The sequence below is a fragment of the Cydia pomonella genome, chromosome 7, assembly GCF_033807575.1.
Source record: "Cydia pomonella isolate Wapato2018A chromosome 7, ilCydPomo1, whole genome shotgun sequence".
Lineage (NCBI taxonomy): Eukaryota > Metazoa > Arthropoda > Insecta > Lepidoptera > Tortricidae > Cydia > Cydia pomonella.
Genome location: NC_084709.1, coordinates 10,950,108 through 10,977,549, shown reverse-complemented (window position 1 = coordinate 10,977,549; position 27,442 = coordinate 10,950,108). Strand labels below are relative to the sequence as shown.

At 38.8% G+C, this 27,442-nt stretch overlaps 1 protein-coding gene across 1 annotated transcript in view; it reads right to left on the bottom strand.

The window, feature by feature from the left end:
• The window catches only part of LOC133519801 (all trans-polyprenyl-diphosphate synthase PDSS2), a 37,005-nt gene that overhangs the window by 6,471 nt on the left and 3,092 nt on the right, over positions 1-27,442 (bottom strand). The window contains 4 exon segments of the mRNA XM_061853911.1: positions 5,572-5,705; positions 18,754-18,942; positions 22,137-22,224; positions 22,227-22,267. Coding sequence (XP_061709895.1) covers positions 5,572-5,705; positions 18,754-18,942; positions 22,137-22,224; positions 22,227-22,267 — 452 coding nt within the window.

Sequence of the window (27,442 nt, the reverse complement as noted above, 5' to 3'; positions counted from 1 at the left end):
ACCCCCAAAATTTATTGTTTTTTTTTTCTATTTTTGTGTGAAAATCTTAATGATGTTCATAGAATACATCTACTTACCAAGTTTGAACAGTTAGTTCTTATAGTTTCGGAAAAAAGTGGCTGTGACATAATCGTACAGACAGACGGACATGACGAATCCATAAGGGTTCCGTTTTTTGCCATTTGGCTACGGAACCCTAAAAAGACAAAAATAAATAAATAGACCAGATAACCTTCAGAATGATACATATTTATAAATTCAGTTAATTGTATAAGTGGCCACATATATGGGATAATGAATTAATGATAGGACCTAATTTATCGTTTTTATTTTTATTGTTCTCGTATTTTCGTAAGTTTTGACATTGTAAATTTATATTTTGGATTTTGTAAGTATTTACCTACTTACTGTTATTCTAATTGTATTGACAATCCTTATTGGAGCTATAATTTTATTTCATTAGTATTGTTATTATTTTCATTTTTATTTTATTGATAGAAATTCTTATATTTTTGACATCAATGCAAATGTATTATGTAATTGTCTTTCATGAAATAAATCATCTAATCATGATGACCGGTTTGGCCTACGAAGCTGATGGTCCCGGGTTCAAATCCTGGTAAGGGCATTTATTCGTGTGATGAGCATGGATATTTTGTTCCTGAGTCATGGGTGTTTTCTATGTATATAAATATTTATAAATATTTATATATTATATATATCGTTGTCTAAGTACCCTCAACACAAGCCTTATTGAGCTTACTGTGGGACTTAGTCAATTTGTGTAATAATGTCCTATAATATTAAAAAAAAATCGAATCTAAATCTAATCTTGATCGAGACACATCCTTATTTCTATGGCAACAATACTTAAATTTTAAAGCTGACTGTACCTAAGAGTAAACGCATTAAGTTCAAGAGAAATTGAATACCAACAAGAGAAATCTAGAGTCTAAACACGATTAGCCTACATGACAATGTTCACTGTACTCAGTGCCACGACTTGCGGTGCCTAACCGTTTTCGAATCGAGGTGTCCCGTGAGAAACCTGGAAGGAAAAGATTTCATTTAGAGCTTTACGCAATTTGTTTCTCCGAATGTGTCTTCATTTGTTCGAATCAAACCATTATAGGTGCATATGTATTTTTCTACTACTCCTTGTAAGGGAAAATTAAAAGCTTGAGCGAGCTACAAAATCACTAGTTATTTCTTGACATTCCTAATGCCACATTGATTTAAAGATACGAGTCTAAAATAGGAATCACGAAACTATACATAGATTTTGCATGTCCAACTTAACTGAAAACATAAGGTGGAGTCCGCCTAAGTTACGTTTACGCAAGTTTGAATAGAAGAAAGAGATTAGAGAACACAAGTTATAGCGTTAGAAATTCGACATCAATTATGACATTGCCATACATTGCAAAAGCCATGCAAAGTTGGCTTGGTCCGACTCTAACACTTGTACAACGAAAAAGACCTCTTGACACTATATAGATAGTGTATACGGGTAATAGCACAATTGTATTGTGACCATTGTAAATTAGCATCCTGCCAAACATAACTATGCATTCTAAGGAGTGCAACAACGAGTCGATTCGATACCGCCGTATGTTATTTGTGGAGCAAATTCCACTTGGATGTAGTTAGTATTCAACACACGTCAATACTCGCATTCAGGCCACATGCGAACCTTAAGGCCGCTCCTTGTGAATTCTAACATATCAAATAGATGACCAGCTTTGTGTTTTATTTTTTATTGATCATTGTATTGTAGGCAGGCAGCACGGAAGAGGAAGGGACAAGCGAGGTTGTCCTATAATATGGTTAAAAAGTTTAAAAACCCTTACATTACATTCACATATATTACTGCTTTGGCTTGGCCCGAAAATACGTTGACAAAGATTTTTCACTGTACTTAAACAATATGCAATATTATCAAGAATTTTAACAAATATTTGCGTTTGTGTATCAAAGCAAAATGAGAATATTTTTAAAATAATATTTGTGTCAGTTAAATGATCGTAGTTTTAATTTGAAATAACATTTTGTACCTACAAGATTTTTTTCACAAAAAAAAAAGCATTTTGTACCTATAAGATTTTTTATTGTGTGGCAATAAATGGTTTCGCATTCTTATTCTTATAAGTTCTTACTTAAGGCGTGATAGACATATAAATAAGAAAATTATTTGTAAAAATTCTTTGGAATCGTATTTTCGGGTCATCGTGTAGTATTATACTCGTAATGGTTCAATCCAACTGGTTGAACTGGAACCCTAGAAAACTCAACATAGGCTGCGGTGGCCGGTTTCCATTAGTAGAAAGTGTTAGAGGTAGAAAGTGTTAAAAAATATATAAGAAAAGACTACGCTTGTTTTACCCCGTTACTGGGTAGGGATATTTATCTACGTTTTATTTTAATGATTTCCTCCATCGTAACCAATGAGCAGATCACATGCGAAACGCAGCGCGGAAGGATCGTTAGACATAGTAGCGATGTGATATTTTGTTAAGAAAATACCGCAAACAAATGTGCACGTGCAGGCAGGCCACCTTGAAATATATTTAACATGTTCATAAAATACCTAATACCTGTTTATAAGTTAGGAACATACGCATTTTATTGTTCATGCGCGAAATGTGTGGTGGGTGTACAAGCGCCAACAATCGCACGGCGTGGGAAGAAAGTCAACTATCATAGGGCGACGCGACATCTTCATAACATTTGACAGCAATCGACTGTCAGATAAGTAATATGTCCCAAATGTGTCCCATGCTCGCCAGAGCGGCGCCACTACGGCGCCAATGTCATGCAAAAAGCAAATAGATTATTAATTTCTATGCGTGTAATGACTATGCCAGCCTGCTAATTACCTGATGATTAAGCGATCACCGTAACCTAATGGTCGCTGAGGATTCGCCGTATTGACAGTTTAAAGTTTAAGTGAATAAAGGAAGGTTCCTCGCTTGTTCTCAATCTAGCAAAGAAAAACTCACCATCAGAAACACAGCTCTACGAATATATATGTTGGTACAGTCAGCATCAAATAGAGTGTCAACCAAAGTGGCCAAATATATATAGGGTAAAACACATCCTCATATCTATGCTTGGAGGATTTAACAACTGGAGACGCCTTGTCTGTAATTTTCTGTACAAAACAGTCTACCGATTTTTGCGGGGGAGGGCACTAGAAATGTATATATGTATAATGTACGTTGCGTACAAATAGCCATGTCAGATAAACGTCAATCCATACATACATATGACCATGCCAATGATTGGCCGAGGTTTTCGACAAAGGGGTAAGCTCTTAAAGGCGACTCCAGTTGTTAAATCCTCCAAGTATCTATTAGTAATAAAGATGTGTAACGACTAACGATATACGAGTAGCCGATAGTGAAGGAACCTTCGTAGTCTTTGTTTGAGCAAACAGAAATCCCACTGTGCCAAACCTACTAATCCAGACCTCCTAGTATGAGAGGCGTCGTAACGCGCGTCTCCAAACTTTTAGTAGCGCTTGGCGCGCATATCGAAAAACTATGTAGTTACTAAATTAAACCACAATAAGGTTTAGCCAATTTCTAAATTCAAAGTCTACACAACATAACCCCCTAGGTTCCTATCCTAGTAGAGATTGAGAGATTTCCATAAAAAACTGGTCTATTTTTAACAATAGGTATGCTGTCCTCATATTCTTTACCCACATGTACGTTATTTGCACTTTTATTTAGCAACAAATTGACGGAGTGGCGGATGCGTTCAAGGCTAGCAACTTTGTCCTTTCAAAAATAACTTGTTGCACAGACCGACTGAATTCCTCATTCTACGATGTTGTCACAGTAAATACATGTGCAAGGTGCAAGTGAAGATCAATGCCAATGTAGTGGGGACTTTTGGGTCAGCTAAGATTTAGAACGGTTGTTCTAATGAAGTTAAAAACCAAATGGTTACTAAGTGCAAGGACCGCAAAATGCACGTAGTCCGTGGTTTATTTTTCGTTTTATTTGTCATATTTCACATATCTTATCTGTTATTTTATATAAGTTATGTTTATGAATAAATAAATAAAGAATTTTATAAGACATTCTTATACAAATTGACAGCCCCACAGTAAGCTCGAGAAGGTTCGTTTCGTGTTGTGGGTATGGGTATGGGTACTCATCCTAAGATATACTTATGTATATAATATACAAGTACTAAAATACATAAATACATACTTAATTACATGAAGCGATATGATAGAATATATTGTGGATAGGTAACAAAAACATGTATTTACCGAAGTTTTGAACGTGACATAAAGTTATTGGTCACTGATAATGAAATATATATGGCAGATATAGCATTAGGAGTTTGTTTTTAGGTAGGTTTAGTTTAGTTATTTTATTTTGTAATCAACCAATAATATATAATAATATATATATATTCTACTTTATTTACAAGTATACTTTATTTACGAGATATTTCATTGCGACTGAAAATCGTGTCAGTTCTTGCGCATAAACTTGGTTTCTCGTTGATCATGAAATAATTTTATTTAATTACCTAGTACAATAGTACAGCGATTTTGATAGCCCAGCCTGTGCAAGTGTTAACGTCATAATTTCATAAAAGTTTGACGTTTAAAATAACATTTGCGCTGTCTGGGCTGTCAAAATCGCTGCCAGTTATCTTGGTCTGACTCTAGTAATAAGTTAGGTACCTTCATTCTGCCCTACCTTAAATTCAACTGTAACTACGGCCGTGGGTCGGATCACATGCGGATGTATGAGTTTGCTCATTAGATCTTAAGCAAATATGTTTGACTGAGAAACTTGAGGAATGTTAGTTAGTCGTTAAAACAGACCGAGTGTGAGTCTCACGTACTTAATTAACCGGTATAATTGCCAACTTACATTAATTAATACCGTCAATTAATCGATCATATGCCGCAATGTATTGCAAATCGGTGACGTTTGGAGAGGCTATTACGCCGGTGTGTGAGCGTAATTGTCACAGATCGAGTGAAATGGACGAAAGCGGCGTGCGGATCTGCATTAGTTCCGAATTTGGCCACCAGCATAATTAAGTTTGCTGTGGTATTTTAGCGGTAAACTATACATATTATACCTTAGCGTAAGTTTGTTTAACCGTTGGATTAAATATGTACCTATCTAAATACATATATAGAATGGTTTTACGTGTTAAGAAGTAGGTACAATTTGAACGACACAGCTCCTCAGGAAAAGCAACGTAGATCTGGAATCTGGATACAATATAATTCCTACCCAAAGTAAAGAGGTTATTACATCTATTTATCCTTTGTCAGGACACTGCCAAGGCGGTTAGAGAAAGGTGTGTGTTTCCCTGTCCGTCTTAGCAACAAGACAGCAGGGGGCCTACCGCAAAAACCGAAATTTGCAAATTGCGGGGATCTTTCTCTTTTACTCTCATTAAGACGTAATTAGAGTGACAGAAAAATGCCCGCAATTGACGAATTACGATTTTCCCGGTAGCCGCCCAGAAACGGTCTGGCGAGAGGATAAATGTAGGTATGTAAGAATACTTACGGATGTATTAAAAACTGACCTGTATTTGGCTCTCCATCTCCAGCGACCGGTCGTGAAGGCAGCGGGTTATTCTGCTCGTCTCGTTCCCCCAGGAACTCTGCTTCGGCCAAGTCTCGCACGGCTGAGGACATCAGCTCGACGAGCTCTTGGTTCCTGGATAAAACGAAAAGTAAAATAGTGCTATATGCCTTGGACCGATTCTTTTAATTTCATTTTAAGTTCTGATACTACAACTTTTTTTATAAGCCTGAATTGCTTCAGAGTTCACCAACACAATGCAATAGGTCAAAACATGCTAAAAGTGTGCGTAAAAAAAACGAAATAGAGAGAAAACAAGTTTTGTATGAAAATCTTAAATTCGCTGATTTTTTAGGGTTCCGTAGTCAACTAGGAACCCTTATAGTTTCGCCATGTCCGTCTGTCTGTCTGTCTGTCTGTCCGAGGCTTTGCTCCGTGGTCGTTAGTGCTAGAAAGCTGAAATTTGGCATGGATATATAAATCAATAAAGCCGACAAAGTCGTACAATCAAATCTAAAAATTTTTTTTTTTTAGGTACCTCCTCTACACGTAAAGTGGGGGTGAAATTTTTTTTTTCGCTTCAACCCTAGAGTTTGGGGTATCGTTGGAAAGGTCTTTCAAAACTAATAGGGGTTTTTAAGAAACATTTTTTGATAAAGTGAATATATTCGGAGATAATCGCTCCGAAAGAAAAAAAAATGTGTTTCCCCCCCCTCTAACTTTTGAACCATAGGTCCAAAAAATATGAAAAAAATCGTGGAAGTAGAGCTTAAGAAAGACATTAAATGAAAACTATAGCGGACATGATCAGTTTAGCTGTTTTTGAGTTATCGCAAAAAGTTTTCCCTTCATAGTAAAAAGACTTACTTTAATTAAGTACTGATTATGCAAATTTGCCTATTTGTTTAACTCGGGTGAAAGGTACCGTTTCATCCCTTGGTTAACAATTTACTATACTTTAAGCTCCAGTTTAGCTTATTGTGACGGAAGAGTAACTACGGAACCCTACACTGAGCGTGGCCCGACTTGCTCTTGGCCGGTTATTATTAATTAGAGATGATGTTTTTGTGCAAACGAGTTTGTTGCGTAATGCGCTAACGCGATTCTACGATGTGGCGTGAAAGCGTTTTTGACACGAATTCCGCGTTTCCGAACCGCGCAGCAACGCCATTTTTATTTATGTTCTGTGATTTTTATAGTGCTGACTAGATGCCGGCACTCTAAAGACGCTAGTGTGGGGTGGCCCTAAGTGACAAGTTTTATAGAGTTAAACCAATATAAGTATGCAACGATTTCAATAGCACACGCAGTGCAAGTGTTATTTATACGTTATAATTTCATAGAAGTTTGTCGTTTCTAATAACACCAAGTTAAGAGATATAAAGCCTAATTTCCTGATGAAACCCTTATCTGTATTAAGGGGTATTCCTTTTCTATTGATCTGTGTGCGAAAACCATTACTTATATGCATAAAAGCTGTTAACTATTGTCCACAGGAGCAACCAATTTTGTTTTGAAATCTGTTTATACGCCAACGTACAAATGGACTTCTGTCTTAAGCCGTTAAGAGAATCATTTGGCACTAAACGGCACAAAATGGGGATGCCAAGCTTTCTATTTGAATGTTCCTTGAATTGAATGCTCAATTCGCACAATGCGCACACTTTCGCTGCTTTCTAGCAGGAAGCAAGATTGTACGCGCTAGTAAGAATTAACACGGAAACATACATTAAATTGTAGGTAGTCATTTCTAAGAACTATTACGATCCTTACAGCTTAACCTTGAATTAATTTATATAGTCTGGCAAACCAATTTGTCATTAGAACAAGGCGCGAATTTCAAATTAGTACATTTATCAAATTCGCCACTTATTTCTTCTGACAAAATAGGTTTGCCAGACTATACTTACCTACCTAACTTACCTATACTAATGTATAAACGTTTTGCCCGTGTCATATATACTTTTATATTTTTTTTTCTTTTGCATTTGCATGCTTTATTCTGCGTTGCTCTTTTTTCTTCGACTGAATTCGCATCTCATCACAGGCTTACTTACTGCTTACTGCTTTATCTGCAGACGTTTTGTCTGGTTGCCCTTGCCAATAGGCCTCTCCCATATTCCTCCACGCGTCTCTGTTCAGAGCCTGAGCCATCACAGGCTACTAGCACTAAGCTCTTTACTTTTTTATGCAGTAGATCTTTACGAACACATAACGCGCGCATATTTTTATACGAACAATTTTTAGGGTTCCATACCCAAAGGGTCAAACGAGACCCTATTACTGAGACTCCGCTGTCCGTCCGTCTGTCCGTCTGTCACCAGGGTGTATCTCATGAACTTTGATAGTTAGCCAGTTGAAATTTCTACAGATTATGTATTTCTGTTGCCGCTATAACAACAAATACTAAAAACAGAATAAAATAAATATTTCTTTCCAATCTCGAGGTTCTCATCCAATCACCGAAGTTAAGCAACGTCGGGCGGGGTCAGTACTTGGATGGGTGACCATTTTTATAGATAATGGTACGGAACCCTTCCTGTGCGAGCCCGACTCGCACTTGGCCGGTTTTTTATTTATAATTATAATTTAATAAAAATGCCTACAATACTTATAAAATAAGCCACGTTGTATAGCTGATTGAGCGTCAAAACTAATGCTTAATAAAGAGTTTAAAGACGATTACCCCATATTGGTAATGCTAATGTGCGGTTTACGGCTTTCACTTTATTCTCAACTTGTTCATGAATGGATTTGGCCACCTGCCCTTCAGTTAGTTGTTAGAAGCATCACTATAAAAACAGACAATGAGTTAGGTCACGTTTTCGTACATTGCCAGATGTAATTTTGTGACCTTTTATAAAATATTCCCACGGCACTGTAACAAATTTAGCAAACGGAGTGGCTTAATGTCTTGCACTTTCTTTGATACATACTTATTGTACTATTCAGATGTGTGTTCTGTACGCCTAGTGTAAATTTATTCGATGGCGTAACGTGACGTACGCGTTTGCGTTAAGTCTCATTTTTTATGGGATTTTGAGTTTCCATAACGTTCCGCTTGGCGCGCTGTTTCTAAATCCCATACTAAATGAGACTTTTAACGCAAACGCGTACGTCACGTTACGAAATCGAATAAATTTACACTAGGCGTACAGAACACACATCTGAATAGTACAATAAGTATGTATCAAAGAAAGTGCAAGACATTAAGCCACTCCGTTTGCTAAATTTGTTACAGTGCCGTGGGAATATTTTATAAAAGGTCACAAAATTACATCTGGCAATGTACGAAAACGTGACCTAACTCATTGTCTGTTTTTATAGTGATGCTTCTAACAACTAACTGAAGGGCAGGTGGCCAAATCCATTCATGAACAAGTTGAGAATAAAGTGAAAGCCGTAAACCGCACATTAGCATTACCAATATGGGGTAATCGTCTTTAAACTCTTTATTAAGCATTAGTTTTGACGCTCAATCAGCTATACAACGTGGCTTATTTTATAAGTATTGTAGGCATTTTTATTAAATTATAATTATAAATAAAAAACCGGCCAAGTGCGAGTCGGGCTCGCACAGGAAGGGTTCCGTACCATTATCTATAAAAATGGTCACCCATCCAAGTACTGACCCCGCCCGACGTTGCTTAACTTCGGTGATTGGATGAGAACCTCGAGATTGGAAAGAAATATTTATTTTATTCTGTTTTTAGTATTTGTTGTTATAGCGGCAACAGAAATACATAATCTGTAGAAATTTCAACTGGCTAACTATCAAAGTTCATGAGATACACCCTGGTGACAGACGGACAGACGGACGGACAGCGGAGTCTCAGTAATAGGGTCTCGTTTGACCCTTTGGGTATGGAACCCTAAAAATTGTTCGTATAAAAATATGCGCGCGTTATGTGTTCGTAAAGATCTACTGCATAAAAAAGTAAAGAGCTTAGTGCTAGTAGCCTGTGATGGCTCAGGCTCTGAACAGAGACGCGTGGAGGAATATGGGAGAGGCCTATTGGCAAGGGCAACCAGACAAAACGTCTGCAGATAAAGCAGTAAGCAGTAAGTAAGCCTGTGATGAGATGCGAATTCAGTCGAAGAAAAAAGAGCAACGCAGAATAAAGCATGCAAATGCAAAAGAAAAAAAAATATAAAAGTATATATGACACGGGCAAAACGTTTATACATTAGTATAGGTAAGTTAGGTAGGTAAGTATAGTCTGGCAAACCTATTTTGTCAGAAGAAATAAGTGGCGAATTTGATAAATGTACTAATTTGAAATTCGCGCCTTGTTCTAATGACAAATTGGTTTGCCAGACTATATAAATTAATTCAAGGTTAAGCTGTAAGGATCGTAATAGTTCTTAGAAATGACTACCTACAATTTAATGTATGTTTCCGTGTTAATTCTTACTAGCGCGTACAATCTTGCTTCCTGCTAGAAAGCAGCGAAAGTGTGCGCATTGTGCGAATTGAGCATTCAATTCAAGGAACATTCAAATAGAAAGCTTGGCATCCCCATTTTGTGCCGTTTAGTGCCAAATGATTCTCTTAACGGCTTAAGACAGAAGTCCATTTGTACGTTGGCGTATAAACAGATTTCAAAACAAAATTGGTTGCTCCTGTGGACAATAGTTAACAGCTTTTATGCATATAAGTAATGGTTTTCGCACACAGATCAATAGAAAAGGAATACCCCTTAATACAGATAAGGGTTTCATCAGGAAATTAGGCTTTATATCTCTTAACTTGGTGTTATTAGAAACGACAAACTTCTATGAAATTATAACGTATAAATAACACTTGCACTGCGTGTGCTATTGAAATCGTTGCATACTTATATTGGTTTAACTCTATAAAACTTGTCACTTAGGGCCACCCCACACTAGCGTCTTTAGAGTGCCGGCATCTAGTCAGCACTATAAAAATCACAGAACATAAATAAAAATGGCGTTGCTGCGCGGTTCGGAAACGCGGAATTCGTGTCAAAAACGCTTTCACGCCACATCGTAGAATCGCGTTAGCGCATTACGCAACAAACTCGTTTGCACAAAAACATCATCTCTAATTAATAATAACCGGCCAAGAGCAAGTCGGGCCACGCTCAGTGTAGGGTTCCGTAGTTACTCTTCCGTCACAATAAGCTAAACTGGAGCTTAAAGTATAGTAAATTGTTAACCAAGGGATGAAACGGTACCTTTCACCCGAGTTAAACAAATAGGCAAATTTGCATAATCAGTACTTAATTAAAGTAAGTCTTTTTACTATGAAGGGAAAACTTTTTGCGATAACTCAAAAACAGCTAAACTGATCATGTCCGCTATAGTTTTCATTTAACCCACGGCACTGTAACAAATTTAGCAAACGGAGTGGCTTAATGTCTTGCACTTTCTTTGATACATACTTATTGTACTATTCAGATGTGTGTTCTGTACGCCTAGTGTAAATTTATTCGATGGCGTAACGTGACGTACGCGTTTGCGTTAAGTCTCATTTTTTATGGGATTTTGAGTTTCCATAACGTTCCGCTTGGCGCGCTGTTTCTAAATCCCATACTAAATGAGACTTTTAACGCAAACGCGTACGTCACGTTACGAAATCGAATAAATTTACACTAGGGGCTCTAGTCTATAGTTTTTAACGGCACGTATTTAACCATTAATCAAAGTAATCAAACTTCGGTAGCTACAAAAAATAGAATTAGGTACTAAAATCAATAGTTGGGCGACTTCAGCGACAAAAGTGGAACCTTAAAATATTTCAATATGAGCATTATTTTAATGCTGTTACAGCTTTTGTTTATTTTAAGTCAAGTACCAACTATGTATTGGGCAACTGAATTATTATGTTGAAGACTACTGTAAAGCACATTTTAAAAAGAAAACGACTACCTATCTAGAATATATTAATTTAAAAATGAAGTTCTTTTAAAATATTTAGATAGCAAATTAAAATAAATGCACATTCAAAATATGTATATTTATATCAACAATCGTTACTTAAGCTGTCATTTTAATAAATAAAAAGTCTAAAAAAGTCATTGTGCTCGTATAAACGTTGAACCTAGGGGTAGAAAACGTAAAAGGAAAGGGGACGGCCGCTTTTTCATACAAGAAGCGGCTGTCACCATACAAACAACCGACCCATACAAACGTGGTCCCCATTTTCCTCTCTGAATATTGACATTAAGGAAAATATTTTTATTTCATTTGATATTCACTACGTTATTTTTTATTTTTTGATTATTGTATAAATTTCTGAAAAATGTTTAAATGGTCAACATAAAAAAAAAAGCGGCCAAGTGCGAGTCGGACTCGCGCATGAAGGGTTCCGTACCATTTATGACGTATTAAAAAAAAATCTACTTACTAGATCTAGTTCAACATTTTACCACTTTGGACACACATTTTACCACTTTGGAAGTGTCTCTCGCGCAAACTATTCAGTTTAGAAAAAAATGATATTAGAAACCTCAATATCATTTTTGAAGACCTATCCGGAGATCCCCACACGTATGGGTTTGATGAAAAAAAAATATTTTTATTTTATGACTTATTAAAAAAACTACTTACTAGATCTCGTTCAAACCAATTTTCGGTGGAAGTTTGCATGGTAATGTATATCATATATTTTTTTAGATTTTTCATTCTGTTATTTTAGAAGTTACAGGGGGGGGGGACACATTTTTTCACTTTGGAAGTGTCTCTCGCGCAAACTATTCAGTTTAGAAAAAAATGATATTAGGAACCTAAATATCATTTTTCAAGACCTATCCATAAATACCCCACACGTATGGGTTTGATGAAAAAAATTTTTTTTTTAATTTTATGACGTATTAAAAAAACTACTTACTTCAAACCAATTTTCGGTGGAAGTTTGCATGGTAATGTATATCATATATTTTTTTTTAGATTTTTCATTCTGTTATTTTAGAAGTTACAGGGGGGGGGGACACAATTTTTTTCACTTTGGAAGTGTCTCTCGCGCAAACTATTCAGTTTAGAAAAAAATGATATTAGAAACCTAAATATCATTTTTGAAGACCTATCCATAGATACCCCACACGTATGGGTTTGATGAAAAAAGATTTTTTGAGTTTCAGTTCTAAGTATAGGGAACCCCCAAAATTTATTGTTTTTTTTCTATTTTTGTGTAAACATCCTAATGCGGTTCATAGAATACCAAGACTACCAGGACTTACCAAGTTTGAACAGTATAGCTCTTATAGTTTCGGAAAAAAGTGGCGGTGACATAATCGGACAGACAGACGGACATGACGAATCTATAAGGGTTCCGTTTTTTGCCATTTGGCTACGGAACCCTAAAAACACTCAAAAAATTAAACGTAGGGGAATAGCTGTGGTTGATGTACAACAAATTGAGTCAAAATATTTTCAATAATGTCCATAAATCCAGTGAGGAAAATGAGGACAACGTTTGTATGAAAAGGGGTTTTGCCTTGAGTTTGATTATGTCGTGGCATAGATACTTAAATAAATAAGCAAATAGTGCTCACTCCAGTCATGAGTTTTCGTGCCTATTAAATTTAATACTCGTAATATTAAGTTGTATGTGAGGGAGGTATGGTAAAACATATTGCTTATAAGTTTAAAACTTACTAAAAGCTTAATACTTATTGAGCTTAAATCTTACTATACCTACTTAGATAGGTAAGTTTTCGCAAAGCTCGGTTAAAACTTCTTATAAATAGGTTTTTGTCTTTGTATGCAGTGAACACTCTATGCTTACTTATTTATCTATGGTCGTGGTTAAGATAATGTTCATAAACAAACGATGTTTTATTATAAATTTGCTTGTTTGCCACCGACGTAGTATAAAAAAAATTTTTTTCATTAAATTTAGCTGCTTCCGTAATTTAAATACTACCTGAATGAAAGTTCTCGTTTAGTATTTTAGTTGCCCGGTTAATAATATGCCGTTTTTAACCGGTGGTTCGCGGACCACTGGTAGTGCCCTGAAAGCACCCAAAGTGTTCTCCGAATTTACAGAATAGATCAACCCTTTATTGACTATGAGTACCTATACTCGTTGCGCATTATAGCTACGAGTATTTCGGTCATACACATTTTATAGCAAATTAGTTCGCGTTTTTCCTGTAGACATCGCAAATTTAAGGGAAACTAAAGGTAATTTTTTACGCGGCACCTTTAAAGGCGGGATACAATTTTTCAGTATTTGGACTCAAATAAGAAAACCGGCATGTCTATGTACCAGAGTCGTTAACTTTGTATTGTTCACAGGAGCTAACTTTTTCAAAAATGAATTTCACCCATTTAAGTACTTCCAAACTATAAAGGTCCTTGGTAAAATAGAAATTGAAAGGTTATGAAAGTGATTCTTAGCCAGGTCAGTGCTTAGGTATGCTTAGCAAAGCTCTGCGCATAATGGAAATGTCGGGAAGTATGTAAAGTGTGCCACACATAAGTATATATATTTGTTACACTTTAATGCATACATCACTGACGCCAGCAAGCTAAGTTTTCATAGAAATCGGGGTACCTTAGAGGTAGGTAGTATTTGCGATACCTACGTAGATAAGAATGTACAGTCAGCATCCAAAGTAGCGGAAAAAACAACGCACTAAAAGTATCTGTACCCTTGAATACTTTTCCAAATAGTGTTAATATCTTTAAGTACAGTTTACGTTCAAAGTATCATCCTTAAGTCTAATTGTTCTACAATTTAGAGAAATATCTCCTTTTGTAAAACTTTCAGAGAAAGAGAACTTTTACTTTTGACTGGTAGTCTGATACGTTACTTTTGATGCTAACTGTACATGTATGCCTGCGTGCCAGATAGAGCGTGGTTTATTATTATAAAATACTACCGACAAAAGATAATTGGCAAAAACTGGTTATTGAAAGCTTGGTTTATTGTAAATATTTCTTAACAAGTGAAACTTGTTTTCCCTTAATATCTTTAACATCGGCATACATCGCTCTGAGCAATGCTTCGGAGTTTATTTCTATCTTAATAAGAGCTATAAGGCTATTGCTTTAAAAAATATTAAAACAACTGTGCAAGTCCAATCAACCAACAAGCATAATTAATAAGGGGTGGCATAAGCCACAGTGTCAACGTATATAAGTATAACCCTCGATAGAACGGTCCAGGTCCGGTCCGAGGCGTACAACATTTCCTTTTCTATGATGATCGGTGATCACGTAATGCTTTGTATCGAAAACGTCTATTACAGAAATCTCACTGTCTAGTATAATCGATGTTTGACAGTGAAAGCGAATCACGTTATTCCTCTCTTCTCTAACACATGAGGCACAAGATCCGTTCTCTGTCTCGCTTATTACAATTATGGCCTTAATGACTGCTAGGAGCAGTAGTGACCCGAGCGCGCCCGAACAACTGAGTGAATTACCAACAGGCAGAATAGGTAGGTACTGTGAAGGTGCTTTGTGTTTCAAACCTTCACATATCTCGCCCTATCCTATTCTACCCTATCTACAGGTACCCTACCTACTCCTGACCCATACAGAAGTTTTTAATTTAAAATATATATATATACCTTCAGACCTTTCCTTACACCCATTCGCTATGAGTCAGTCTATTCAAGGTAGCCAGTGTCCAAACCATCCGCGCAGGTCTTGCCTACGGCTACGATCTTCGAAAAATTGTTGGGTACGGCTTATGGTAAAAAAAAAACACGGAATAACCTTACCTCTGACTCCTCGGCTAAACCCTTTTTATTTTTGAATTTTCTGAAAGCTAATAGGGAGCGTCCATGAACTATAGGAGGCAGCACAGGAGCCGTCAGATTTTTGGCGCGAGGCGTAAATGTGATGTTTATTGTTCCAATGTAGCCCACAAGATGGCAGAACCTATCATGCACAACAAAACACGTGACGTGTAAATTTACATGTTTATTGTTCCGATTCAGGCCACAAGATGGCAGACCCTCCAACGCGCACGGTCCCTATTGCCACTGATAATAACTAGATGACATTGACATTGACAGCTGCAAGCTGTTAGCAAATTCGCCTAACTTCAAAATAAAAAAAACAGGGCGCATATTATCTAATAAACGCGACAATAATAAATAATATTTGTAGAAGCTGATTTTCTTCATCGTAGGCGTGGCATCTCCAGCCAGGCGTGGAAGAGGAGGCTGTATATGGACTCCTGTCTTCTCGCCGCACCTTCCGTGAAGAAGTCGTGACTGCCACCAACGGAATGCCCGCCTGCAGATATTTATTCATCTAGCAGGGCGATAGTTCTGAATTCAAATCGTTGCCAGTTACCTACCAAAAGACTGTGAAGGTTTCAAATCTTTACAGTACTTATACGTAGGTAGGTAATAACTTAAAAATAGCAAGTAAATGACCCACTCTCACCTACTGGCAGATAGAGTTAGACAAAGCTAAGTTGGCAGCGATTTTGATAGCACCGACAGTACAAGTATTAATTTAAACGTCAAAATTTTATGAAATTCTGACGTTTACATAGACTTTCACACTCTGATGGTATGTCGCTGATAATCAAAATCGCTGGTAACTTAACTCGGTCTGACTCTAGATCTAGGTACGTTCTAAAGTGTACAACGTTAACTGTTTTATTATATTATACAACGATTGCTGGTTTTATGAGATACAGTTGACGTTGACACACATCGATGAACTCAAAACTCAACATTGAGTGGAGTCAATGTTGAGTTTTGTATGTGTTTGAGTTAAGGTAGACCTTAATTTGTTTTTTATGGCCTCATCAACTATTCTACTACGACAACGTTCTTTATATTATACCAACACACATACTTGAAGTAGGACAGTTATAAGAAGAAAAACGAAGCCTATAACCGTTATGTAATTACAGTTCATTGTAGGCACACAAGTATATGTTGTCTTACATTCAAACGCAATTAATGAATTTACATGCCTAGTATTTAAAGTAATTGCGTTGTGAGTATTTTTAAGTACTTGAACAGGAAAATTGTTGGTTAACATACTTTTTATCTCTTAAGAACACACGGTTATATACATCCGAATCCGAACAGGTGAGAAACGGATATGACTTCCCACTGGAAAGTGGTCATCGACCTTTAGGTGATTTGTGCTTCCGCTTTGTACAACCTATCTGTTACGTATGACTTATGCTTAGATAACCTTGTTCCTATGTGGCTACTACCAGTTCGCCACTGACATAAACGAGAACTATCCAGAGTAACTTACTTTCTATACATCTCGCTCGTACTCGCATATAAGTGCGACCGAGATGTATAGAAAGTAAATTACGTTCTTGATAGAGTACCTATATGTCGGTTTTGACACTGTCAGTGACTCATGGTACGGGTACTAGTCTAATTTGAGGCATATAATATTGTCTTGAGTATAGCATTTAAATGAAGACAGACTTAGAGTGGACGCCTGAGACAAAGTGGAAACATTGTAAATAGGGTCAGAGGGCCAATTTGACTCTGCCATAGCCACAGATCATATGGTGCGGCTGCGCTGTCAAATTGTGCAGGTTGACATTTTGCGAGTTGTACGTCTGAGATGACGACAAGAGAAAAAATGTATGGGATGATAGATGCTACGAAAGTCACGTGACGTGACTATTTCCATGTGTATATATATATATATATATATATATATATATATTACTTAAGTTTCAATTTAATTGACCTTTTACGAGTATATCAACGATTACCATCTTCGCCAAGGGCCTACTGATCCTAAAAGTAAACATTTTGCTGACATTGATTAAGATATAATTACAGAAATAATGCATACGTAAATTTAATTTGCTATCCTGCTATCAGAGTCATTATTACAACCTTTTATTTAACTTGCAATGTAAATGTATGTAAATTGTAACTATGTAACTATGGTTGTACGGGTCAAATCTTGCAAATTAAATATGTCTCACTTCCCAGTTTTCAAAGAAGCTAAATATTTGCACACATATGTAAGTTGGGTGACTCAATGCAATATTATGGTATCATTGAGCTGATCTGATGATAGAGACAGGAAGTAGCCACTGTAACTCTGTGATAAAACAACGCACCCTAATTGTGGTTGTTAGAATTGTTTCGATGAGTACTAGTTGCCTGCGAAAAGAAAAGTACAGCAATAAAAGCTTGTATCATAAATGTCATTATTGATTAAAAAAAATAGTAATAAGAACAGATAAAGACGTCGAGGTCAGGATTCATGATGCAGTAAATAGCCAGCCACAATATTAATTACAATCTCATGCAATTTGCGTAAACGTACCATGTACATATTTGTTCTTAAACGATTCGCTGATCGAAAATGAATACCTTGAGCTGCTTTTGTGTTTAAAAGGGACACAGTTACATGTTGAAAGGAGAAAAAGATACACGACTACTCTGTACCTTTCTGGAATGCTTACACTGTGAGCTAAATCTAGGTAAAAGGTACTTTCTAGTACCAAAGACCTGATTTTCACTGACTAGAGCAATCGTTACAATAAGTACCGATAATACTCGTATCGTACTAGTAGTATTAACACCTATCATACATGGAGAGTTCGTTGGCCCCATTACACCGTTGACTCCGCCTTTAATAAAATTCACCATGTGACCATTCTACTTCCATTTCTAACGGTAAAAAAACTAGTCCCTCACAACAATCTTTGAAAGGTTCGAAGGAGCCGTTACAAAACGCCTGTGAATGGCATTAACGTTTTTCGATTAAGTTGGAAAAAACTTACATAAGAATATACCATTACACGTGGCAATACATGACTCATAATTATGGGCTTTTAAATTTCCCGATTCCGAAACTATAAAGTACCTACTCGTAAGTATACAGGGTGTATTTTTTTGATCGGGCACTGAGGGCAGATATCACATTTCGAGCTGCTACGCTAAAATGGTCCTTAACTTTTTAATTACAATTACAGACAGCGACAAAATCGACAATTTTTACATTTTTTTTATGCGAATCGATCCCATTTCTATCCAGGCTCAAAAGCTTTGAGACCAACCTAAAGTTAGGGCACGAGAAAACCTACAAATTGAAAGAAAATGTTTTTCATATATGTAGTACGTGCAAGGCAGCGTATACATCAACTGAAAAGGGGCGTGCAAGAACATGCTTTTTAGTTTTTGGTAAGTATACTGTCAATGTCAAGTTGAAGTTTCCAATTTAGGATACCAGATGGCAGACCAGAGTCAAATAAACTTACCTCAAGTTAGCAAGCTCCGAGCACGAATTAGCGAGCAGGTAGTCTCCGCTGAGCAACGCTATTTTGTTGCCAAAGGTCATGTCGTCGGGCTCAGCTACGGTAAGCTGCCGAGTGTTCATGTTCACCAGGGCCTTGTGGACCAGGTGGGACGTGCGGATCATCTCCGTCACCTCGGCTAACGCGCGTTGGCTGTGGAAGAAACAATAGTCAGTTCAGTATCATGAAGTTAGCAAGTGCCTTTGTTAAGATTCAAATGCATTATTTAACAAGCTTATCTATGACTGCGAATGCCGCGGTTTTTTTAATGATATCCCTCATACATTAATAATCACAACCAATACGAGTAGATATGTGGATTAATTGTACCTGGTTCAGTAAGCCTGATGAGACGACAATGAATTAATCAAATCGAATTTGTTACGTGATCGTCGATCGTGGCGTCATTACGGCTAGCAAATGTTCAAATCTTACGTTCGCTGTCGCGAATAAACTTTAACAATCTTAACACTTCTCATATTTAATTTGTAAAATTGGTCACGTCGCCGCTGTAAAGGGATAAAAAAGTAATACTTTTATTAACTATTCTTGCACTTCTTTCCTATGGTTTTTATATACCCATTTTAATCACGTCGCTGTGGCCCCCCGTCAATTAGCAATCGATCGTTTGTGTGGGTTAAATGGACCGATATTCTTCTCGAAATTGCTCAGGCAGGCGTAGATATTCTTAAAACGGTAAAACCGTTCAAATAAAAAACCGAAAACCATCATGATCATGATATTGCCATTGCCGCCGTAGATTGGCAAGTGGGGACAACAATAGATAAAATCTGAAAATTCCGCCTGGATGGTTGGTTTCCTAGGAACATATTTTAACTTAGAGGATGATGAAGATATCTTAATATTTTACCGGAGCTAATAACACCGTCTTTGAATCCACCCGGATCCACCCATTTAAAAAAAAAAAAAAAAACGAAAAACGTTTCCGAAAAACTTGTGATTAAGTAAGTGTGCCTTTCTTTATAGTTTAGATATGCAAGTACAATCAGCATACTAACAGTAGAAGCTGTAGAACAAATATTGCCTTTTATATTTTTTTTTACTATTTTTTGATATTTAATGAATGGTTATACTCTAATTAAATATTTATGGTTTAGAGTCTGGCCAAGTCTTTTCCCTGGCGCTAGGCCGAGAAAACGCTAGGTTGAAGAAGAAGAAGAAGAAAAGTCTGGCTAGCCAAATATTGTTGACAGATATTTCCATGTTGTATCACCAATTGTCTATGATTTAAAAAAAAAGCTAAGTCTGTTGTCAATTTATGTCATTCATTCAAATTGTTCGCGTTTTATAAGGGGTTTATTTCAAATAATGACTATACAACAGACAACAGACAAATATTAATAATGACTATACCGAGTGAGGTCCCCAAACTATTATTTAAGCTAATTAATAATTACGATAACGTGTGAAGTCGACGTGAAGCGTTGTATAACGAAAAACTGCTATGTTTACAAGTCGTAAACAATTTAGTAGGTTGGTGCTCTATTAATATTTTGATACCCTAAGTACTAGTTCTAACATTTGCCTATAACTTTGATTAAGTAGGTGAATTTATTAATACCTGAATCTCATGGACAGGACAAATGTGTAAAGAAACGGATAAACTAGAAGTTCTGGAAAATATCAATAAAATCAAAACATTGGAACGTAACGAGTTACTAAACACTAATTTTTAGAAGAAATCTGTGGAATGACAGGTCAGTATTGCTGTAATAAATTGATATAAAATATATAAAAATATCTTGGCGAAACATGTCTTTGTACTTATATGTCATTGTACTTTAGATAGAGGTAGAAATTACGTGAGCTGACTAGGAGTGCACGTCAACGTATATTAACTTATTCCCTTAGGTACCTTAAGTGTGCACAGAAAAAAAAAATATTTTCTATTATCAAAACTATACTTCCTACTACACAAAGTGTGATCAGTCCAAGATTTTTTGAATTTCCCGCCAGATAATTGTGTAATATTTCAATAGCCAGACTCTATAGTTTACTTACGAATAACGTCGCGTGACCATCACGTGACGTACCACGAACGAACACGAAACATTGCGCACGCGTTGCATTCTGTTTTGTTTGACTACATTGTTTACTGCGGAAACATTTAGGTCATTATAATGGATAAATAAAAACGGTGTTATGAAACCTGCACAAAATGAGTTTTCAAATCCTTGCATGAAGAATTTCACGATAATATTTACACGGATTATTGTCTCGAAAATATTTCACGAAAAGTAAAATGGGCCAGATTATGTTTAAGAGCCCATCAACGTGCTCACTAGCGCCACTGGAAAATAATTTTGATTGTTTAAATTTAGCGATAGATATTTAAAAAAGGGGGCCGCTACGTACTGTACTTAAATACAAAAAATACAGTACGTAGCGGCCCCCTTTTTTAAATATCTATCGCTAAATTTAAACAATCACAATTATTTTCCAGTGGCGCTAGTGAGCATGTTGATGGGCTCTTAAAATGCTACCGAAGCATTTTTAATTACCGATAAGTCTCATCAATCAAGCAGATTTGATCCGATAGATGGAAATGAAGGCACCTGCCTATCGGCCTTGCGCTACCTATGAGCCCCGTGACCTACTGTACTGACCTTCCACAATTGGGCATATCTCAAGACTCTCGCTCTCTCTCTATCTGACTAAAGCGCTCCTTTGTACTACCGACTCTGCTCTTTAGGTGGTAAATTTAGCATATTCATATAGCTTTAACTCACAGAGGAGAGAAAGCAGGTGGTTAAACAGAGATGATTGTTACGATTTATATAGGTATTCTGTGTATACAGGACAAAAACGGGACGCGATACTTAAATACGGTGACAGTCCCGTATATACGGGACGTATGGCAACCCTGCATAGGTACATATTTATTACCTCCCCAAAAATAGTAGTAACTTTTGGCCTCTCGTCAAGCTACTTTTTACAAGCTTTTTATAACAAATTTTTATTTAGTTTCACCTGTCCCGTTGTCTGTCTGTCGGTCTGTAATCAAATCTTGCAAGTTAAATTTCATCCAATAGGCTTCCCGGTTTCCGATTGAGCTGAAATTTTGCATGCATGTATAAATAGGATGACAATGCAATATTATTATGACATAGAGCTGATCTGATGATGGAGACAGGAGGTAGCCATAGGAACTCTGTGATAAAATAAGGCAACCTAATTGTGTGGGGTTTTTAGAACTGTCTCGATGAGAATTAGTTAACTATGGAATGAAAAGTACAGTCAGCGATAAAAGCTTGTACCAAAAATTAAATTTATGCCAAAAACTTATTTAATTATGAGTTGGCAATACATTTATTCGTCGATTTTACCTATGTAAGACTCCAGCAGCTTTGTCTTGCTCCATATCTGGTATCTCTGGGCTGTGGCCAGCCGCCTTCGACACCAGCAGCACGATGAGCCCCACGCCTGCATGTTGTTCTTGCCATTGTAGATCAGGTTTCTGTGGGCGATTTTAATAATGAACAAAAGAGATAATAATAAGTGACATAGAAATTGAATTGCTTGGTTCATACGCGATCAAGATATCGTGTGTCAAACGAATTTTTGAAACAGGTTACTTTTATGGACAATACAATAAAAGTTATAACGACTTTACATATAAGTTAGATAGATAAATCGTTTACTTGAACGCTACAGAAACACACAATTTCCAAATAAATTACAAAAAGAATAAAACTGAAGTACAGAATTTAATTAACAGAAAAGATAATATCACTAAATACGATAAAAGGATTTACTTGATGTACGATGTGTGCACTGCAGGCATTGCAGCAAAAACAAAAGGGTTCCGATTCCGACTCAGGTATACGCTTCACTCTTTCGAGCAAAGCACTGATAGTGATAAGCACTTATTATGCCGGAACCCAGATCACGTTACAATTTGGTAATCTAAATACTTATGATGGTAAACAACTAGTACATATAAACCTCCTAGATCCTCCTCCTAGATTCCTCCCCATAGATTTCGCCAGAAAATTATCGATTTTGCCTGTAAAGATCCTTTTGCTGGTGTTACAATTACAATAGAGTTGGCCAGATGCATTGCGTATACGCGTAGGAGACTTCCGTCTGTCTTTGCGTTGTTGGCGATCGGCATCCAAGTTATTGAGACAGTTTTGCTCAAAAGATTTAACGTGGTTAAATATGGTGAACGCCAAAATGACCTGTCTGTAGCAAGCTCCTCCCAACGCTCAGGGTAGATGTCACGGTAGTAAAAATTTAAACAATTTTGGAAAAAAATATACTCAGACTATTGCCAACTGGCCCAACCCAGAGGGGTTGAGGGGCTCTCTCTCTAATGGTTAAAATTAACAATGTTTTAAAGTTTTTCAATACGGAAGATTTTACAAGTAAATTTACTATTTACGAGAAACAGATATTAAGGCTGCACCCGACGCCAGCGACCTTGCGCGTGTGGGCGGAGCTTATACTATACCCACACACCACCACCACCCGCTACAAATGATCGACCGCGCAGAACTATGCATACGAACGAAATAGAATTTCGCTTGCTCGCGCTCGCAACGCAGCACAGATCCGTCTAGCAACACAACTTGCCGCGCACTGACTATACGGACGAGAGCGGGGTAATGGTAGGAACCTACGCGGGTTTTAGGCTTATTTTTTTAAGAGTTGAGGCATAGTTTTATGAATTTGCAAAAGGCTAGGAAACCAAATCATAGTATAGTGTTTTCTGAGAAAGATTGTAAAGTTTCATATATTTTCGATAAAAGTTGCAGTAGTACTAAGGATACAACTAAAAGAAACAGGAGTGTTTTTCTTTTTCTCCACTTACTTTAATTACCTAAAATAGTTTTTTTTTTTTTTTTTATACCACGACGGTGGCAAGCAAGCATACGGCCCGCCTGATGGTAAGCAGTCACCGTAGCCTATGGACGCCTGCAACTCCAGAGGTGTTACATGCGCGTTGCCGACCCTTTAAAAATCTGTACACTCCTTTTTTGAAGAACCTCATACTGTAGACCCTCGGGAAAACCTCGGCAGGTAGCTCATTCCACAACCGGAGCGTGCGCGGGAGGAAGTTCCTCTTAAACCGCACAGTGCGTGACCATTTAGGTTCTAGGGTGTGAGGATGAACACCCTGCCGACGGCGGGCGGTGCGGTGATAGAAAGTAGCCGTGGGCATCATTTCAAACAATTCTTCAGAGCACAGCCCATTGTACAAGCGGTAGAACACACATAAGGAGGCAAAGTCTCTCCTTAGACTTAAAGGTTCAATACCGCTTGTGAGTTTGGGATCGTCGACGATTCGTACAGCACGTCTTTGAACTGAGTCGAAGGGCCCAAGCTGGCATCCAGGTGCTCCTGCCCAAAGGTGACAGCAATACTCCATATGGGGTCTGACTTGCGATTTATAAAGTAGCAGTCTTTGCCCTGGAGTAAAGTATCGCTTTGCTTTATTGAGCACACCGAGTTTTTTAGATGCCAGCGCAGCCTTCCCTGCCAGATGACTACGGAATTGGACGTCACTGGAGATGTCGACACCGAGGATCCCAATACTCCCTGACATGGTAAGGGCTGTGCCTTGGAACTGTGGGACCACAGTAAATGGGGTTTTCTTAGCGGTAAACGCGCAAACTTGTGTCTTTGTGGGGTTGAACCGGACTAAATTATCCCGACCCCACACCGAAACTCTGGATAGAGTGCTCTCAATATCCGACACAAGTTTTTCACGGCTCTCCAGCACCTCAGAACGAGGGATGTTAGCGCGGCCTGTGTAAAAGGCATCCCCAGTGCTATCGTCCGCATAGCAATGAATATCGCCGATAGACAACATGTCATTGATGTGCAGCAGAAACAGCGTTGGGGATAGCACAGAACCTTGCGGAACGCCAGCGTTAATGTCCATGCTATCAGAGCAGCTTCCGTCTACTACGGCTCGTATGCGTCTGCCGGACAAAAAGCTAGCGATCCACTCGCATAGACCCTCCGGCAGTCCATATGATGGTAACTTCGACAAGAGACCCCGATGCCAGACCCGATCGAACGCCTTCGCTATATCCAGGCTAACTGCCAATGCCTCACCTTGACTCTCAATGGCCGAGGCCCAGCGGTGTGTGAGATACACTAGAAGATCACCAGTCGAGCGACCATGGCGAAAGCCATATTGGCGGTCGCTGATCAGATCGTGTTCCTCTAGGTATCTCAGGAGCTTCGCGTTAATTATACGCTCCATGACCTTAGAGAGAAGGGAGGTGATAGCGATAGGCCTGTAATTCGATGGGTCCGATCTATCGCCCTTTTTTTGGCACGGGATGCACAAGGGCCGTCTTCCACGAAGATGGAACATGCCGTTTGTTGCTGGAGAGCGTGAAAAGACGCGCTAACACGGGACACAACTCAGGAGCACACCGCTTTAGCACAACTGCAGGTATACCGTCTGGCCCGCTCGACTTATGGACGTTCAGGGATAGCAACTCCCGCCGAATATCCCTCTGCGTGATAGAGAATTCTGGCATAGAGTATGCGCACCGCGGGATGGTGGGCGGCACGGCGCTACCGTCGTCGTTCATAGTCGAGTTCGAGGCAAAAAGAGTACCAAGAAGATCGGCTTTCTCTTTTGCACTGTGGGCCAGATCACCATCAGTTTTACGCAGCGGTGGTAAAGACGACTGACAGAAATTCCCCTCGGCAGCTTTGGCAAGAGACCAGAACGCGCGACTCCCAGTAGGGTAGCCCGCTAGTTTCTCACCAATTCTGCCGACGAATTCGTATTTAGCCCTGGCAATGGCTTTTTTACTGGACCTCGAGGCAGCGTTTAGTTTACGTTTCACATCAGAAACGTTCGGATCCTTATTAGCGACGGCCTTGATCCAAGCCCTGTAAGCGGCCTGCCTGCGTACTGAAGCTTCTTTACAGGGCCGATTAAACCAAGGACGCCTCTTTGCTCCCGCAGCTATTACCGAGTTGGGAATGAAACAATCCATTCCCATCAATATTGTCTCAGCGACCTTAGCTGCGCAGGAGTCAGGATCTTCTGATGTGAAACAGAGCTGCTTCCACGGGTACGCTGCGTAGAATTCACGCAGTCCGTCCCAATCTGCTGACTTATACTGCCACACGCGTCGTGAGCTAGTTGGCCGAGGTGGATCGGGCCGCGCGCATGGTACCTGTGTCCGGATGAGGCAGTGATCGGATGAACCGAGGGGCGCGTTCACTGTTACGGAATATCCATCCGGGCGTCGTGGTCAGCAGGAGGTCCAGTAGAGAGCTTGTATGGTCCTCGATGTCTGGTATTCTCGTGGGAGAAAGTACCAGTTGTGAGAGACCATAGGCCAGAGTAAATTCGTGAGCAGCCCTTCCTGCATAGTCGGTGGACCGGGAACCAAGCCACTCAATGTGGTGAGCATTAAAATCCCCCAAAATCACCAGCTCTGCGGAAGGGTACTGCTCCAGAAGTCTGTCAGCCGTCGATTGAAGGTGCTCAAAGAGTCGGGTCGTCTCCGTGTTTCCGCTATGAGACCTGTACAGGCACGCATAGACGCGAGTGTGGCCGCTGTAGTCTACACGCACCCACAAAACTGACAGGTCCCTGTCTTCATAGGCATGGAGGCGGCGACAGCAGATATCCTGTCGGGCATACATACATACACCGGCGCGTCTCATAAACTTCTGTTCAAGATTGTAGCCGGGATATAAAAGGTATGAAATGTCTGCTGGACAGGATATCTGCGTCTCCGTTAGAAATAGTATGGTCGGCTGCGCAGATTCAAGATGGTAATGGACTGCGCTCAAATTAGAATGCAGTCCCCTGATATTGCAGAAGTCCACTTGCGTGGAAGAGGATGCCGCCGAAAAACTATTTCTTACTTTTTTAATTGCCATCTATGTATTTCTTGAGTGTACGAAGAGGATTCAGTGTGTTGACGGCTGAAGGGACAAATAAAACAGAACAGATCTGCTAAAGGGCTGAATGGTAGTGCGGTTTACAGGCGCGGCGTACGGAAGGGCCCCCGGTCCCCCCCCGGTGCAGTAGCCGGGTCCACTCCGGTCTCCTTCTCCGGCACGACTACTACAACAGGGATTTTTCGCGAGGTTGGTGGTTCAGCCTCCCAGGGCGGAGATTAAGTGATCCCTGGGTTCGGGAACCCTACTGACCTGCGGGCGGCCAGCGGACAGCCGTTTCACCGGGTCTCCCTGATAGCCGCACCTGCACTCCGCGTTCACACAGACCAGAAACAGTATTAGGAGTTCCGTAGGTCTCCCGTCGTCAACACAACGTATCCTCGTTGAGCTCTGGCAGCCTTACTCACCGGCAGGAACACAACACTATGAGTAGGGTCTAGTGTTATTTGGCTGTGGTTTTCTGTAAGGTGGAGGTGCTCCCCCAGTCGGGCTCTGCTCTGAAATGTAAATGACATCCGCTGACTGTGCCCTACCACACAAAAGGGGATGACATTCACTGTGCCCATACCTCTCTTTTGGACGTAGTTTAAGGACATACCCGGGTCCAAAATTTCCAGTAAAACCATATCATTGCTCATATCTTGCAGATTGTTATATTTTTTTTCTGCTCAGAAAGTAATAAATTGTACACAGTAACTTAGTTTTACGGTATTTTGCGGGATGAGAAACCTAACATAAATTGTTAGTA